The 18,348-nt window shown below is 46.3% G+C and overlaps 1 protein-coding gene across 2 annotated transcripts in view; it reads left to right on the top strand.

The window, feature by feature from the left end:
• LOC309369094 (disintegrin and metalloproteinase domain-containing protein 21-like) overlaps positions 1-17,278 on the top strand; it is a 39,545-nt gene extending 22,267 nt beyond the window's left edge. The window contains exons 12-23 of one of the 2 annotated variants that reach the window (XM_081909746.1): positions 993-1,182; positions 2,545-2,613; positions 2,851-2,940; positions 4,649-4,841; positions 6,592-6,676; positions 8,167-8,350; positions 9,080-9,157; positions 11,295-11,406; positions 13,014-13,107; positions 14,005-14,068; positions 16,048-16,123; positions 16,966-17,278. In XM_081909746.1, the coding sequence (XP_081765872.1) occupies positions 993-1,182; positions 2,545-2,613; positions 2,851-2,940; positions 4,649-4,841; positions 6,592-6,676; positions 8,167-8,350; positions 9,080-9,157; positions 11,295-11,406; positions 13,014-13,107; positions 14,005-14,068; positions 16,048-16,083 (1,195 nt within the window). In that variant the 3' untranslated portion in view covers positions 16,084-16,123; positions 16,966-17,278. Of the gene's footprint in view, positions 1-992; positions 1,183-2,544; positions 2,614-2,850; positions 2,941-4,648; positions 4,842-6,591; positions 6,698-8,166; positions 8,351-9,079; positions 9,158-11,294; positions 11,407-13,013; positions 13,108-14,004; positions 14,069-16,047; positions 16,124-16,965 lie in introns of both variants that reach the window. The other variant, XM_081909745.1, reaches the window with a different exon arrangement.
• Positions 17,279-18,348: the final 1,070 nt, after the last annotated feature.

The following is an 18,348-nucleotide window of genomic DNA, read 5'->3' as shown; positions in this document are numbered from 1 at the left end:
TTGAAAAGCTGCCGGCAGACAAACACTGGCTCCCTTGGCCAGAAAGCGGAGACGAGCGCCACACCCTATAGCCGAATTAGACTGGACGTAAATGTCCAGGGGTCCTTTAACTTGACCAGTCAACGCCCCCTCAGACATATTTATTTGGGGGGGGGAGCACGACCCAATGATTTCAGTTGAACTGATTGGTAACTGGGACTGACCAATATGATCATATCACACCAGTCTGTTTCCAAAGCTGGTCTTAACCTTGAACGTTTTGGGTCCACATTCCCTGAAGGATTGTCCCATACTGTATATACCTGCTTGAGTCTCAAGATCACCTCCAGAGCCTCTTCTCCACCAGATAATAATAATAATAATAATAATAATAATAATAATAATAATAATAATAAAATTATTTATACCCCGCCTTCCCCAGCCAAGACAAGACCGGGCTCCAGGCAGCTAACACCAGGTATAAAAACAATTGATTAAAGTTCAACTTAAGAACAAGAGAGTTCGACCAGGCTGGAGCCAGTGTTGAAAAGGCCCTGGCCCTGGTTGAGGCTAATTTGACTTCCTTAGGGCCCGGGACCTCCAGGGTGTTGCTAATTATGGACCTTAAGGTCCTCCATGGGGCATACTGGGAGAGGCGGTCCTGTAGGTACGAGGGTCCTAGGCCGAGGGTCCTTTTCGGTGGTGGCCCCCAGGTTGTGGAATTCCCTCCCCAACAAGGTATTTTCAGGAGCAGGCAAGTGTCCTTTTCATTTCCCCAGGCTTTAGTTATTTTTATGCCCTTTGCACCATTCTTTTTCCGTTGCCTGATTTATTCTCAGGCTCTTTTAATCATTTTGGATTTTATGGCCGCGTTCCATTTTACATGCTGCAATTTTAACTTTCATTTGTCAAGCACCCAGGAAGCCTTTTTGTTTGTTAACGAGCAGTGTGGAAATAAAAAGTAAAATAAAAGGACTGCTGTTCTGCTAACAGTTTGTTGTCTTTTATTGCAGAGGGTGTCACCGATTCAGTAACTGCAGCAAAAATGCATATTACGAATTCCTAGCAAACCGGGGGAAATTTTGTTTGCTGAATCTGCCTAGGGACTCATTTGAAAGCTACTCTGATAATACATTTAACATAAAGATGTGCGGAAACGGAGTGGTGGAAGGCGAGGAAGAATGTGACTGTGGTAGGCCTGAGGTTAGAGCATATGTGAGCAGAGGGTGTTATTAAATATATATGTTTTCTGCCTTGACGGGCATGGAGTTTCCTTGCTTTTTAATCTGCCCTAAGGTTCTTGCATCCTGTTTTGTTAGCAAATTAACAACTCCTTTCGTTAAAACATGAACTTAACTTTGCTTCCCAGGCACATTATCTCCAGTTTAATTTCCATTTTAAAATCCCAAATCCTGGAATATATTCCAGGGGGAGCATATAGATTGAATGTGTCTTCTCTGGTTGAGAATCCTCTGGTGACTTGATGGCAGATAAGAACTTGGAATACGTTTTGGCTACTGTTGATTTTAATCATCTTTGGAATATTAATGCTTCGTTTTATATTTTTGGCAAGGAGGAGTTGTTCATTTACAATCAAGCAGTATAATAAATTTTGTAAAATGATCTCCACATCCACAAATCAGAATGAATGCCCATTAAACAGCAAACGTAGTAGAATCTCCCTACAAACTTTATCCAAACCAACCGAGATGAATGATCACAAGTATCTCCTGTTTTTCTGTTTCACAAACCGATGTACAGAATGATCAAGGTTTTTAAAAATAAATATAGAGAGTGGTACCTTGGTTCTCAAACTTAATCCGTTCCGGAAGTCCGTTCCAAAACCAAAGCGTTCCAAAACCAAGGCGTGCTTTCCTATAGAAAGTAATGCAAAACGGATTAATCCGTTCCAGACTTTTAAAAACAACCCCTAAAACAGCAATTTAACATGAATTTTACTACCCAACGAGACCATTGATCCATAAAATGAAAGCAATAATCAATGTACTGTACTATAAAATAAATAAGACAGTATTGTAGATGATAAAAATTTAAATTATTTCCCCCCCCCTTACTTGCACTGATGATATTCATGTTTTGTATGGGGGGGGGGCTTTTATCCATTTCTGCAGTCACACAATCAGTCAGTCAGCTGAACTGGGTTCCACACAGTCACAAGAACAAATTAACCAAAAAAGCCTAAAAAACAAAAACGCAAAATAAATATAAAAAACAAAAGCGCAGAATACAGTCATACCTTGGTTCTCGAACTTAATCCATTCCGGGAGTCTGTTTGACTTCTGAAATGTTCGAAAACCAAGTCATGGCTTCCGATTGGTGCCGGCGCCCCGGAAACAATAGCCGACAGCCGCATCGGATGCTCGGCTTCCGAAAAACATTTGAAAACCGGAACACTGACTTCCAGGTTTTTGGCGTTTGGGAACCAAGGCGTTTGAGTACCAAGGCATTTGAGAACCAAGGTACCACTGTATTTAAAAACTGGCAGGATGAAAGCGTGGGTGAAACGGGAGACTCTTTAATTTTCTTTTTCTTTTCTTGGAAAAGGACCTAAAAGAACTGCGGGACATTGCTTCGCTATCAGAAAGCAGAGTACAAGAACTGAAGAGGCTGGAGGTAAGTTGTGGCTAAAACCAACTGCCCTTTGTCGCTGTCATTCAAGAGCACTGCACAGATCCTGCAAAGTCTAATGTAGATCTTCCCCTTGTTGTATGACGAGTGGCCCACTGGGAGTGACAGCTCCTTCACACTCCCAGGGGGGGGGGGTGGCGAAGGAGAAGGAGGAAAGGAACAGATCTGGAAGGTGCTTTAGGTCCAAGAAGCTGTTAACTAGCCTACAATCTTTTCTGACAGGAGTGCCAGAAAAATGATTGCTGCCAAGAGGATTGCAGGCGGAAACCAAACGCAGTGTGTACTCATGGACTCTGCTGTGACAACTGCAAGGTAAGATTGCCACAGCAGCTGCCATTAGCCTCTGGTTTGGTGCTTAAAATCCTTACTCTGGGTCTGTCGAAATCTCCAACAAATGCTTTGGTGACATCCTTGTGCAGATAGTTCTCTTAACCTCATGATGCCTTTCGCTGCTTATTTGCATTAGATAATGCATGTGGTCTCTTTCTTCGGGTCGAATTTCTTCTCCATCTCAAGTTGGGGAAGGCCAAACATACGCTGCATTATCTGTTTTTATGCCTTTCTTCTTTAGCACCCCTCAATACTTACCCATCCTCGTTTTATTTTGTGTTTACATCCACCACAGCACCATTTTACAGACAAAATGCGCTCATCGTAGGCAATATAATTTTTAAGAGCCTTGTTTTCCAACGCTGTCAGCCAGGAAGGAACTTGCTGAGCTAGAGAACCCAGGTTTGCATAGATCCCACACTGATGCACTTTCTTTTATTTGCATGATTATTTATATTTATTTGCAAAGTTGGGCTCTGGCAGATTGAGCGGACTAGACCATTAGTGGGTCCTACAGCCAAGAAGGCAGTTTCTGTACAAGATGAAGAGGGAAGACGGGGGCAGATGGGGCTCGTCCGCCTGGGAAGGAAGGCCAAGAAGGAAAACTCTGATCCTAAACCTCCGCTGCCTTGCGGGACATCGTCAGGAGAAGAAAAGGCTAAGGAACAAACCCTACACAAATCCAGAATGATACGATACGATAATCTTTATTGTCATTGTCCCATACAGAACAACAAAATTGAAAAAATCTACACCAGACATTCAAAAACCCACAAGCCTGCTATCCCAGCCTGGTTAGCCCCCTAAAAACTCTGATACTCCCTATGGGAGTATATTGTATTTAATTATGGACTACCTTACACTGCGTTTAAAACCAAAATTGCATTTGGGTAGAAATTGTTTCTCAAGCGGCTAGTCCTAGTCTTTATAACCCTGGACCTTCTTCCAGAAGGCAGAAGCTGAAAGAGATAATTTCCGGGGTGTGCACTATCCTGCGCTATCTCTGCAGCTTTCTTACGGCACCTGGAAGCATTGATTTGATCCAAGGTGGGAAGAGTGCACCCAATTATTCTCTCCGCAGCCTTTACAACCCTGGACAGCATTGTTTTTTCCCTGACTATGCAGCTCCCAAACCACACACACACACCATAAGTTAATACACTCTCCACAATACAGTGGTAAAATGCCATCAACAGGTCCTTTGAGAGTCCCTGAGACAGCTGGATGGCACCTTGTACGCCTCCTTCCAGCAACCCCTGCTGCCCAGCTGCTGCCCAGCTGGTGCCAAACGTCCGCTTTCCTTTGGACCCCATCAGCGAAGCGAACAGGGGGGTCTTGTCAACTGGGCAGCCCAGGACCTCCAGACACACAGCCCAGGCAGCAAAAACAAAGCGGGAGGCCGCAGCTACAAGTTACTGGCCTCTGCGGCCACAGCAGACGCTGTGATTCCCCAGCAGTTTGGCTTCCCCTCCCGAGGCGCACTCCATTGTCTCTCAAGGCAGACAGATGCCAGGAACATTTTATTCCACATCTTGTCTGTTATGTGCATATTTCCATGTGGTGTTACAAAGCCAGAGCCTGTTGTATGTAGGCAGTCAATAATTTGAACAGTAATAGTAACAATAATAAATGTTTCTGCATCCTCTGAGAAAGCAGCCACATTGTGGGGTTTGGTTCTTCTTTCCAACAGATTGTCACCGAAGGGAAAGAATGCAGGGAAGCGGCTTCTGAATGTGATTTCCCCGAATACTGCAATGGGGTTTCCTCCAAATGCCCCCCGGATGTGTACAAGCAAAACGGGATGCCGTGCGGCACCAATGACATCTGCTATTCGGGGAAATGCTTCAATGCTCACCAGCAGTGCGAAGAGATCTTTGGCAAAGGCAAGGCTGGCATGATTTAATACAAAATAGCTAGCAGCTTTGTGTCGTCCTGTACAGAGTGTCCCTAAATGTGCCTTGTTGGTTTCTCAGTTTTCCAATCTTCGGGTCTCCACATTTCCACTTCAGCTTGTGAAGAATAATAATAATTGTTGTTGTTATTATTATTATTTCTTCCAGGTCCTCACAAAACTTAATCAGCATTTCAGAGCGACTTTCTCCTAATATACATTTTTGCAAAGTAATTTCCCTTAGCATAATACAGTTTTGCATATTTTGGCTAATTTTTATGCACACTTTGCCAGAGCACATGCATTTTCTCCTCCTTGGTGGGAAAAGTGCATTGCAACCTCCAGAGAGGTGTGTGTTTTGATGGATGGTTGTGTTTCTGTTTGCCCCTCATTTCAGAAAGTGTGATTTAGGTAGGTTCACATTTAAGGGCGAACTGGACTTTAAGGAACTTCTACCCCATCTCCACCTCTGTGATCAGGAATTTGTGAGTCTTCTCCTAGGAGGGACAAATGCTGTATCGATAAGGTTCCCTCTGGCAACCTCACACTGAATTTCTTGCTCGCGAATCTTTCCCTCTCGTGCACAAATCAACAAATACTGAAACAGCCTTTGTGCTTACCAGCTCCTTCAGCCACGGGCTGAGCTGCTGCGATGACACAGATTGTACACATACTATTCTAGCTGCATGGAGGAAACTGCCGCAGTAGAACTTTCAGCTAACTTGGCTATGCTTTGGGGAGGAGCTTTGGAGTTTCTTAAATTGTTATGGAAGGGAGAGAGACATTCCACCCAAGTCCTTAAAGGAATCTGGTTGTAACTTACCCAAATCATGCAAGTGGTATAGAACCATATGCACCTCCTATGCACATGATGACCAATGCTCTTCCATGGTAAAAAGGTAAAAGTAAAGGGACCCCTGACCATTAGGGACCCCGACTCTGGGGTTGCGGTGCTCATCTCGCTTTACTGGCCGAGGGAGCCGGCGTACAGCTTCTGGGTCATGTGGCCAGCATGACTAAGCCACTTCTGGCGAACCAGAGCAGTTCACAGAAATGCCGTTTACCTTCCCGCCAGAGTGGTACCTATTTATCTACTTGCACTTTGACGTGCTTTTGAACTGCTAGGTTGGCAGGAGCAGGGACCGAGCAATGGAAGCTCACCCCGTCACAGGGATTCGAACCCCCAACCTTCTGATTAGAAAGCCCTAGGCTCAGTGGTTTAGACCACAGCGCCACCTGCATTGCCATATTTCAGAAGGTGAATGTTGTTGCACTTTTCCTGCAAAATCTCAAAAGTTCTTGAGCTATTTTTAATGAAATTCACCAAAAAAACCCTACACTTTCCGGCCGGATGCTGTTTGCAAGGTCCAAATATCGGCTATGTCTGGATGTATGGCAACCCTACGTTGGAGGCTATTGCCCAAGCAGGGTTGTTTGGGACTTCAATCTGATGTTCAGGAGGTCAAGCTGCAATTATGTCCCAAATTTCAATATCTTAAGTTTGTTGATTTTGGTGGGTCTGCTTTTGGCTATCACCGTTTACCTGCTAGAGATGTGATGCGAAAGAAGAGAGGCCAACCATTTTAAGAGCTAGCCATTTTAATAAATTCAGATTATTTGGATGGGGTGGGGGTGGGGAATGCTTTCCTTGTCTTATTTGTGAACGTACACACACTCTGCTCCTGACAGATGCCCTTTCCCCCCCCTCTTTTCTCTGTCTCCTCTCTCTCCCAAATCCAAAGGTGCAAAAAGTGCTCCGCTGAGTTGCTACAAAAAAGTCAACGTGAGAGGAGATCGGATTGGCAACTGCGGCAGGAATAAATTTGGGTACAAGAAATGCGAAGAAGAGTAGGTTCTACCTGGGGGCAGGGGTCCAACCTGATGAGTCCGATGCAAAGGGGGCGATTGATCAGTGGCATAGCGTGTGTTGCCAGTGCCCAGGGCGAGACAAGGATTGTGCCCCCTAACCTTCTTGGGGGCGTCACGTGCGAGGCAACAGGTAGACTTTGCTGTGCCCCTGTGGTGGTCGCCTGCCAGTCGCTGTGTTCGCCCTCTCAGCTCGGCAAGCTCCTGGCTGGTTCTCCTTGGTGGGCAGCTGCAGCTGTGGCAGATATGCATATAGCTTCCATTTTATCAGAGTTTATTTTCTGAAAGATTCTTTTTTAGCTGTTCTTAGTTTTATCTGTTAGCTGCCTGAGTCCCTGTCGGGGAAAAAAGGAGGGGTAAAAACAAATATATACATGAGAACTTTTTTTAATCCCCTCTCGGATTTAATACAGTTAGCAAGAAAAAGGCATACTCATACATTTAAGTTATACAGCGTATGAAATAAGGGGTGGAGGAAGTTACTAGGAAGATGGTGCATGGAAAATATTGACTCCAAGTGGCCAGTGGTCTTAAATTAAGGCACGACTCCTTTAGGAAGTTTCCTAGAGAAATCTAACTGTAGCTGCTTATCGTTTTTTGGAATTTCATGTTTTTACTCAGTTTTAGGACCCAGATTCTTGGCAACAGATATATCCATCTTAAGGGGACTGGATTTTTCCACTTAAACCATGAAGATGGAACCATTCTGAAAATAAGTCATTAACCTTTAAAAACACATCATCGTCATCGACACTGGAGGCAGGAGGGATATCTTGTTGGGCCTTGGTAAAAATAGCCAGCCTAAAGCTCCCTTTCCTTAGGGTGACCTTGAAAGTTCAGGGTCCATTTCTCCTGGTACAGAGCCAGCGCTGTCCCTGAAGAGCTGATAAAAGAATATCTAAATTAGTGGTTCTTATTAACCTGAGTAGCACCGAGCTAAAAACAAAAGAGGAAAGTAAATGGGTAAAATTGATGGTAACTGCAGCCAGACAGGTTATAGCGAGTAATTGGAAAAATGCAGAAGAGCTAGGGTTGAACCAATGGAGGAAAAAATGGAATAATATTATAATTTTAGAATATCTAACTGTGAAGATACATAAAATGAAAGGGTTTAAGGTCAGTGAGAAAGAGGATTGGTTCGAGAAGATATTGAATTATTTGGGTAGGTTTGAACAATTAGGGGCAATTAAAATGTTAAAAGTTAAATAAACCTTGTGGAGGGAGGAGTGTTAACGTATACAGAATTGTACATATGGTTGATTTGAATATGTTATTATTGATTATGTATACCCAATGTATCAGCCGCCTGGGGGGGTTCACTGTTTGTGTTTTGCCCTTAGTGAGATTAACAAGCCAGGTTGAATTTGGCGACAAGGCATCCCGGGACGGTCCCTCTGAGTGGAGAAGGAGCTGCATGTACTCTCTCTTTCCCTTCTCACTTTTCATTGCAGAGATGTTCTTTGCGGAAGGGTCCAGTGCATCAATATCAACAAAATCCCAAGATTTGCAGCCGAACAATCTGTAGTTCAGACTCCCACGGACAATCTATTGTGTTGGGGCATAGTTTCCCACAAAGGGGATGACATGCATGACGCTGGAGCGATAGCAGACGGATCAGTGTGTGGGGACAACAAGGTGACGTCGGTTACCTCTGAGCAGGGCTGAAGGGTTTAGGGCATGGGTAGGCAAACTAAGGGCCAGGGGTTGGATCCAGCCCAATCGCCTTCTCAATCTGGCCTGCGGACAGTCCGGGAATCAGCGTGTTTTAAATGAGCAGAATGTGTCCTTTTATTTAAAATGCATGTCTGGGTTATTTGTGGGGCCTGCCTGGTGTTTTTATATGTGTAGAATGTGTGCTTTTATTTAAAATGCATCTCTGGGTTATTTGTGGGGTATAGGAATTCGTTCATATTTTTCCCCCAAAATATAGTCCGGCCCCCCACAAGGTCTGAGGGCCCATGCTCCGACGTAAATCAGCGACCCGGACTTCAGAAGCCAGGGCACGCTATTAGCCGAGTGTACTGCGCACACAGAATTGGCCTGAGGCTTGTGAAGTCATACTTTAACTACAGATTTATTAAACATAAATCAGAACAAAGAAACATGTCGTCTCTCCCTCATGTTGTCTCAGAGAGAACAGCAAAAGCAAAAGCTATACACAAGCGGAAGTTCCCAGCATACTATGCTGGAATGTAAACAGACACACAACAATCTCATGCCTGTTCCTTAAGGTGGAATGGAAATGTCAACACAACCATCTGCCACAGGATGCATCTCCTCAGCAGTTTTCTGGATGTCTGCAAAAGTAGAAGAAATCAGGCTTTCCTGCTGCCTATTAACACATTGAAATATCCTTTTTCCTAGATATGCATAAAAAGAGAATGCGTTGATCTGAAAGTTCTGAATTATGATTGCAATTTCACAAGATGTAACAACCAGGGGGTAAGTATCATAGGAGCACAGAATCATAGAATTGGAAGGGAAACCAATGCAGGAATCTCAGCTAAAGTATCCATGACAGATGGCCACCTTGTTGTTTAGTCGTTTAGTCGTGTCCGACTCTTCGTGACCCCCTGGACCAGAGCACCAATGACCATCTAGCCTCCGCTTAAAAACCTCCAAGGAAGGAGAGTCCACAACCTTCGGAGGGAGTCCGTTCCAAATAAGCTGACTTTCCAGAGTTAGATGATGGCATTTGTGAGTTGCCTTCCAAACCGGCGATTCCTTACCCAAGGCAATGGGTGGCATTCAAAGAGAAGCGTGACCCAAACAAAAAAAACACCCCTGAACAGTTTTGGGGCAGGGGACACATAGAATCAAACAATTGGAAGGGACCCCCAGGGTTATTTACTCTGCCCCCTGCAAGGCAGGAATATCAACAGGATCCCCTCTTACAACGCACATGAAACAGAAGTTACATGTAGAAATATCTAGTTCTTTTTTGCTGCCGAAATGTAAAGATACGAAGAAGGCTGTAATGTCTTGAGAAGCGGCAGGCTAAAAGTTGAATGCTCATGCTTACAGGAAATAAAGCGCCCATACCATATGTTTGGTATCATAGCAGATGATTGCATTATATATAAGTAGAATCGCAGTAGCAGTGTTGTGTTTTGACCTTCCTCCTCCTCCTCCTCCAACAAGCGTTTTACGCGGTGGTCTTTCCCAGCCTGCTTCTGCGGAATTGCTTTTCGATGTTTTCATCGTTTCCTTGTTTTTGTGCGCTTGGTGCCCTGGGCCTCTTTGGGAGGAAGGATGTAGCACGAAAGTAATAACAAAGCATTTTTTAAAACAACAGGGGGAAATAGGCATATGTAAATACATTATACAATTTTTAAATGTAACGTATTGCGTTGGGATACAGAATTTCACAAACAGCAGTGAAGTGGATTATAGAATCATAGAATTGGAAGGCACCCAGAGGGTAATCTTGTCCAACCCCCTGCAATGCAGGAATGATGCCCACAGCTGTCCCTGGGTGGGCTCAAACCACCAACCTAATAATAATAATAATAATAATAATAATAATAATAATAATAATAATAATTTACTTATACGCCGCGGCTTCCAGCATAATATTAAAATACAATAATTCATCAAACATTAAAAACTTCCCTAACCAGGGCTGCATTCAGATGTCTTCTAAAAGTCAGACAGCTGTTTATTTCCTTGATATCTGATGGGATGGTGTTCCACAGGGTGGACACCACCAGTGACAAGGCCCTCTGCCTGGCTGTAACCTCACCTCTCGCAGTGAGGGAACCGCCAGAAGGCCCTCAGAGCTGGACCTCAGTGTCCGGGCAGAACGATGGGGGTGGAGACGCTCCTTCAGGTCTACTGGACCGAGGCTGTTTAGGGCTTTCAACGTCAGCCCCAAGACTTAGTATTGTGCTCGGAGACATACTGGGAGCCAGTGTAGGTCTTTCAAGGCCAGTGTTATGTGGTCTCAGCGGCCGCTCCCACTCACCAGGTCTAGCTGCCACATCCTGGATTAATGGCTGTTTCCGAATCACCTTCAAAGGTAGCCCCACAGAGAGCGCATTGCAGTAGTCCAAGCGGGAGATAACCAGAGCATGCACCACTCTGGCGAGACAGTCCGCGGGCAGGGAGGGTCTCATCCTGCGTACCAGATGGAGCTGGTAAACAGCTGATCTGGACACAGAACTGACCTGCGCCTCCATGGGCAGCTGTGAGTTCAAAATGATTCCCAGAATGCACACCTGGTCCTTCAGAGGCACAGTTACCCCATTCAGGACCAGGGAATCCTCGGTCAACAGCCAGACACTCTGTCCCATTGCACCACCTGAGATAGGATGCTGTGGAAGGTCTGTAGCTAAGTGGCAGAGCAGCTGCTTTGCAAGCAGAAGGTCCTGGGTTCCAATTCCCCAACGGCAAACCCAGGTAGAGCTGGGGAAGAGGCCCCCTGCCTGAAACCCCAGTGATCCCCATCGCTGTGGTAATACTGAGCTACCCAGCGGTCTGACTCAGGAGAAGGCAGCCTCCTGCGTCGGAGCTGTAGAACATGGAAAACACCTCGGAAATAAATCCTTTGTTTGCTGCTCAAATGCCTGATGTATTTCAGTTCTGCAACAGCAACAAGAATTGCCACTGCAGTTACGGATGGGCCCCTCCCTATTGTGCTGGCAAGGGATTTGGGGGAAGCCTGGACAGCGGTCCCGCTCCGGAACTATCGAGTGAGTATCTTCTTCCTGTGGTCATCCCCAGGGACTGGCTGCAGCTCTTACGGCAGAGAGGTTCGCACCTGTGCTGTTTCCCTGAACAGTCCAAATAAATCTCTGGACCGCTGACACATCTTGCATCAGACCCATCCTAGATTCCTAAAGGAGTGGTTCCCAAACTTTCTCCAGAAGTTCTCCCTTTCTGCAAACATTGCTGGATCCATTGGTATCTCTTTCGCAAGCTGCAGCTCTCAGAATCGAAGGAAACAGATTCCTCTGATATATATTTTTTGTCTAAAATGCCGATTTGCGGTTCCTAATAAAATGCCCGTAGGTCAGTTGCAGCTTTGCCTGTGCACTGGAACAACACCCCCTTTTTTGCATTCAGTTATATAAATTACATTACAGTTGGTGTCCTGCTGGATGCAACATGTTCCATCCATCTTGGGGCTTTTGAAATTCGTTGTCTCCATGAGACGCTCGCAGGTGATACAGTGGGCTCCTCTGCACTTTCGCTTGCCCCCAAGACACCCCCCCCCCAGCTTATTTTATTTGTTAGGCTTATATACCCCTCGTCATCCAAAGGTATCAGAGCAGTTCACAGAATAAAATACAAGATAAAGCACAAGTGAATGCAGCTTACTGCTGAATCAGAGCAAACGTCAATTGGGTTTTCTCCGGAATGGCATTTGCTGCAACTTAAGTGCCAAAGAGGGCACAGGTGGTGCTGTGGTCTAAACCACTGAGCCTCTTGCGCTTGTCAATCAGAAGGTCAGCGGTTCGAATCCCCACGACGGAGTGAGCTCCTGTTGCTCTGTCCCAGCTCCTGCCCACCTAGCAGTTTGAAAGCACACCAGTGCAAGTAGATAAATAGGTACTGCTCCAGTGGGAAGGTAAGCGGCGTTTCCTTGCGCTGCTCTGGTTCGCCAGAAGCGGCTTTGTCATGCTGGCCACATGACCTGGAAGCTGTATGCTGGCTCCCTCGACCAGTAAAGCGAGATGAGCACTGCAACCCCAGAGTCGTCTGCGACTGGACCTAATGGTCAGGGGTCCCTTTACCCTTTAAGTGCTAAAGAGGGCACGGGTGGCGCTGTGGTCCAAACCACTTAGCCTAGGACTTGCCGATCAGAAGGTCGGCGGTTCGAATCCCCATGACAGGATGAGCTCCCGTTGCTCGGTCCCTGCTCCTGCCAACCTAGCAGTTCCAAAGCGCGTCAAAGTGCAAGTAGATAAATAGGGACCGCTCTGGCGGGAAGGTAGACAGCGTTTCCTTGCGCTGCTCTGGTTCGCCAGAAGCGGCTTAGTCATGCTGGCCACATTACCCAGAAAAACAGTCTGCGGACAAACGCCAGCTCCCTCGGCCAGTAAAGCGAGATGAGCGCCACAACCCCAGAGTCATCCACAACTGGACCTAACTGTCAGGGGTCCCTTTACCTTTTCAAGTGCTAAAGAGTGGGTTTTCCGGGAAGAAAGTGGAAGGGAAGAGGGATGAGCCCTTCCACTTTGGAAGTACACGAAGGAGATCCAGGATTGCTGATGGCTTAAGTGTGTGTGTGTGTGATCTGTCCTTTAGCACTGAAGTGCAGAATACTAATTCCCTCTCTTCTTCCTCTTTCTCTCAGACACTAGGAGAGTTGTAATGCTGAGCTCTATGCTTGGGATTGGTGTGCTTTTCCTGGCTACTGTTATAATGTTCAGGAACTCTATACAGACCTGGTAAGAAAAGCCTCCTCCATTCTTTCTCCATGGGATAAAAACATGTCTGCGCCGCCAATGTTAGAAACTCAGATATGTAAGATAGTCGCCAAATGGCGCCTTAAACCTGGGTTATGGTTGCCACAACAAATGTCTAGGTCAGTGTTTTTCAACCACTGTTCCGCGGCACTAGTGTGCCGTGAGATGTTGCCTGGTGTGCCGTGGGAAAAATTGGAAAGATTTAAAAATAAAGTATTTTATAATTTTTCATATTTCTGTTTACTTACTATTTCATAATAAAGTAATTATAAAATACTTTCTTTGTGTTTATTTGATTCCTATTCAAGAGAATTACTTTATATATAGTCAATATAGGCACAGAGTTAAATTTTTTAACATTTTCTAATGTTGGCGTGCCTCGTGATTTTTTTCATGAAACAAGTGTGGCTTTGCCCAAAAAAGGTTGAAAAACACTGGTCTAGGTGCCTTTTTTCCAGTGGGGTTTTGTTGTTGTTATTAGTATTATTTTCACTTCTGTACTGCCTTATATTTCAAAGAAGAAGAAAAAAGCATAAAGCATCCAATAAAACAATCCAGAAAAAAAGCAATTTCCATCTTCAAGGAAAATATTTCAGATCCTTCTCTAAGTGACACTTTGCTGTCCCCACATTTACTTGCCTACTTAATTTATAGTGCTGCCCCACAGCAGAAGTCCTCTAGGAAGCCAGTGTGGAGTAGTGGTTAGAGTGTGGGGCTAGGATGTGGGAGATCAGGGTTCGAATCCCCACTCCATCATGAAGCTCACTGGAGACCTTGGAGTCCGTCACCAGTCTCTTAAAGAGCTCACAGGGTTGTTGCAGGGATTAACTGATTAACAGTCACAATGGCCATTCAACTCTTCTTGTTTCGCCACAACAGGTTTGGAAGACTAGTCAGTGATAGAATATCTCCGAAACCTATCGATTCTGCTTCGGAAAGTACTGTAAGTTCCTAGAAGCTTCGAGAGCAGAAGGTCTTCTCGCTGGGCTTTCCATTTTCTTTTCTTTTTTTAAAAAAATATATAATGGAAGAGCATCTAAGCACTAGAGCATGGGTAGGCTAACTAAGACCCGGGGGCCAGATCTGGCCCAATTGCCTTTTAACTGCGGCCCGCAGAGGGTCCAGGAATCAGTGTGTTTTTACATGAATAGAATGTGTCCTTTTATTGAAAATGCATCTCTGGGTTATTTGTGGGGCATAGGAATTGGTTCATCCCCCCCCCAAAAAAGTATAGTCTGGCCCCCACAAGGTCTGAGGGACAGTGGACCAGCCCCCTGCTGAAAAAGTTTGCTGACGCCTGCACAATTATTATTATTATTATTATTATTATTATTATTATTATTATTAATAATAATTTGTACCCCGCCCATCTGGCTGGGTTTCCCCAGCCATTCTGGGCGGCTTCCAACAAAGATTAAGAATACATTAAAATGTCTCACATTAAAAACTTCCCTAAACAGGGCTGCCTTCAGATGTCTTCTAAATGTTTGTTAGTTGTTTATTTCCTTGACATCTGGTGGGAGGGCGTTCCACAGGGAAGGCGCCACTACTGAGAAGGCCCTCTGCCTGGTTCCCTGTAACTTGGCTTCTCACAGGGAGGGAACCGCCAGAAGACCCTCGGAGCAGGACCACACTAGAGCAATACTCTCCTCTCCTGTGGTTTCCACCAAGTGGTGTTCAGAAGCATAGCTGCCTCTGACTGTGGAGGCAGAGTAGAGCCTCTGTGACTAGGAGCCATTGGTAGCCCTCACCTCCTCCATGAATTTGCCTAATCCTCTTTTAAAACCACACCATGACTGCATACTGGTTACTGCCATGCGCTGTTAAATGGGGGTCACAAATGCTGCCCCAAAAGTGACTGGATAGGATGGCACCCTGTCACTTGCCTGGGCAAATACCTACCCCCTTCCCTTTCCTTGCCATACAGCGCCCACCTAATTCAAAAAATATCCCCCAAATGGGTTTAGTCGTCTTTTTTGCTGTAGGGTGTCCATGTGAGCAATGGGACATGGTCACATCCTGTTGCTTCCCGGGGGCATTCCCAGCCCCATTTTCACTGGGTGCAGCCAGAGCAAGTGACAATTGTGTTTTTCCAGGTCTCCTGTTATGTAAAATGTTAAAATCTTAATCTTATGATTATTATTAAGCTGCACATTAAATGCAGAAGTGGGGTGCAATGAATTAAGTTTGGGTATATGCGGAAAAGGGATGGAGCGGACTAAGGGCCTGGCCACACTTCCCTTTGCTTTTTCCAGGCACAGTTCACGATTCAAAGCTCTCTGGCCAGGCATGCTTTCTCCCTATAAAAACCAGTGCTTTAAAGCTGAATCGGAGCAAACCTCCATCTGCGGAAAACCCAAATTGCTCCGATTCAGCTTTAAAGAGGGCTGTTCCACGAGGGAAGCACAGGGCCAAAATGAAAAACGTATGTGTGAATAAGCCCTTCCAGTGTTTCTCAAACTTGGGGTCCCAGCTGTTGCAGGACTACAACTCCCATCATCCCTGACCACTCATCCTGCTGACTAGGGGTGATGGGAGTTGGAGAGACACAGCATCTGTCCATCATTACCCTGGAGGTCAGGTCCCTCCCCCCTTCCCAGATCACTACTTTCAGGCGCATCTGGGCAAACAATGGCTTAAGAACATAAGAAGCGCCGGCTGGATCAGGCCAAGGGCCCAACTGGTCCAGCTTCCTGTTCTCACGGCTTGCATCACTTTGCAGAGTCAAATTACTGGAGGTCTGGCGTGTGGTTTTCAGTCCCTTGTATGGGTCTGCTGGGGGGGGGGGCACAGTGAAAACTACATCCGAGCTGAAGGACTACCTAGCCTATACTAGGGGCGAAATGGGGAGTTGTGGAGTGTGGCATCCCACATGGGGGGGGGGGCGTGTTTTGATTTTCATGCCCACTTTCCTCATTCCAGGAGCAGCTCAGCGATGAGGAGGAACAGAGCGACTGACACACCATCCCTCTATAACCTTGCGGAGGACGCTGCCCAGGTCAGTACCCAGGAAGGAACCAAGGCAGCAGGGGGGGAAGGGGGCCACAGGGACTTCTGCGTATCCTGCAAATCGTGGCTTGCATCGGAAGGTCAGGCAAATTTCAGGGCCTCGTAAGGTAAAGGGAAAGGACCACTGGATGGTTAAGTCCAGTCAAAGGCGACTACAGTGGTACCTCGGGTTAAGAATTTAATTAATTCTGGAGGTCTGTTCTTAACCTGAAACTGTTCTGAACCTGAAGCACCACTTTAGCTAATGGGGCCTCCCGCTGCTGCCGCCACGCGATTTCTGTTCTCATCCTGAAGCAACGTTCTTAACCCGAGGTACTACTTCCGGGTTAGTGGGTAGTCTGAAACCTGAAGCGTCTGTAACCCGAGGTACCATTGTATGGGGTTGCGGCACTCATCTCGCTTTCAGGCCGAGGGAGCTGGTGTTTGTCCACAGACAGCTTTCCGGGTCATGTGGCCAGCAGGACTAAACTGCTTCTGGCGCAATGGAATACCATGACCGAAACCAGAGCGCACGGAAATGCCATTTACATTCCCGCCAGAGCGGTACCTATTTATCTACTTGCACTTTGATGTGCTTTCGAACTGCTAGGTTGGCAGGAGCAGGGACCGAGCAACTGGAGCTCACCCCATTGCGGGGATCCGAACCGCCGACCTTCTGATCGGCAAGCCCTAGGCTCTGTGGTTTAACCCACAGCGCCACCCGCGTCCCCAAGAAGAGTTAGATATGCGTTGTTGTTGTTGTTGTTGTTGTTGTTGTTGTAAAGAACTCGGAACTCCCCTGTGACAGAAAGCCACCTAGTCCAGGATAACCCCTCCTTTCTCATCTTTTAGGGGTCAACGGAGAGCCAACAATCAACAGAGGGCATGTTGCTCTGCTGCGGACTTGAGTCTGGCTAACATTTCTTATACCTGAAGATTGCAGAGGAGCCTGTGGTGGAGAAGGGAAGGCGCTCCCTCTGCCTGCTGCTTTCCCGGCTGCTCACCCAGCATCCTCTTCCGCTACTGAATCTCTTGTTTCTTTGCCCAATCTCATCATTTGCCTTTGAACAATGCTGTCTTCCAATGCTGTATATATTTGTCACTGGTCTGCTCCAGGCACAAATCGACACTTCAGTTCTGAGAAATAAATCACACATCAACCTCACTCAAGTGCCCCGCATGTCCGTTTTCTTCTAACGTTAAATTTAACTTTCCTCTTTGGAGATTTTGGCTTCTCGCTATGGTCTTATATCACTCCAAAGTGGCCTTCTTGCAGCATGAAGGCTGGGACAACAACAAGGTCCTTTCGCAACACTCCTTCCCAGAGCTGAAGTCTGGCTCCTCAGTCTACCGACCCACATCTGCCCCACAAGCTGCCCACTAGGGTTGCAACTTTTAACAACCTCGTGTTCCTGTAGCTTAGCTAGATGAAATTTATGGCTGTTGTGAAGCCTTCTAAGCCCGGCACACCTCCTCTGTGCAGCTCTGATTACCGTCAGCTACGTGTAGCAGAGTTAACGCAGCGTAGAAACTGATGCGGTGCGTGTGTGATCAATCAGACTGCAGACGAGCGTTCTGGCTTATCTCTTCTCAGTCTTTAATCGTGTAGAAAAACAACATAAATCAGACATAGATCAGACCCGGTGAACGCGCTGACGTTTTGCTGTTCACCGTCAGAGAACGGAAGAACAAACTGAACACACAGAGAAAACACTCCCCTCTGTGAAAACTGGCCACGCCTCAGGAATGTGAGACGTCACTCAGAACTTCTTAACCCTGTAAGTTCTGATTCTCTCCACACCCCCTCTCGTATCGCATCCTGAGGGAAACTGTGAACATACATGTACAGACCTCTGAGAGTTCAATCCCTTTCCCACTGCCTTTCGCCCCTTCCTGGCGTCTTTGTCAGGCAACTGTTGAACCTCCTCAAAACTCCCAGGTTCGCACTGTGCGAAACCAACCCACACACCGGTAGCCTGATACCTCTCAGGTGGAATTCCCTTCGTTGCTCGAGTGGACCGTCTGAGCACAAATTCAGGTGTTTCTTCTGACCCGCTGGGGCCAGCAAGTGTGTCCTCTACATCACAGGACTCCCCCTCTGACTTAGTGCGTCTTCGGGCTTTCTGCATTATGCTAACAGGAGACGAAGGCTCACTCTTGGGCTCTCTTTTAACAACCTGTGGAGATGCCCAACCCTGTTCTTGATCCTGGTCATCGACCTGGTCCTCATCAACA

Source organism: Podarcis melisellensis, assembly GCF_964234715.1.
Source record: "Podarcis melisellensis genome assembly, chromosome: 4".
NCBI classification, from domain to species: Eukaryota; Metazoa; Chordata; class Lepidosauria; order Squamata; family Lacertidae; genus Podarcis; species Podarcis melisellensis.
Note: the sequence above shows the minus strand (reverse complement) of the source record. Positions and strands in the feature narration are given on the sequence as shown.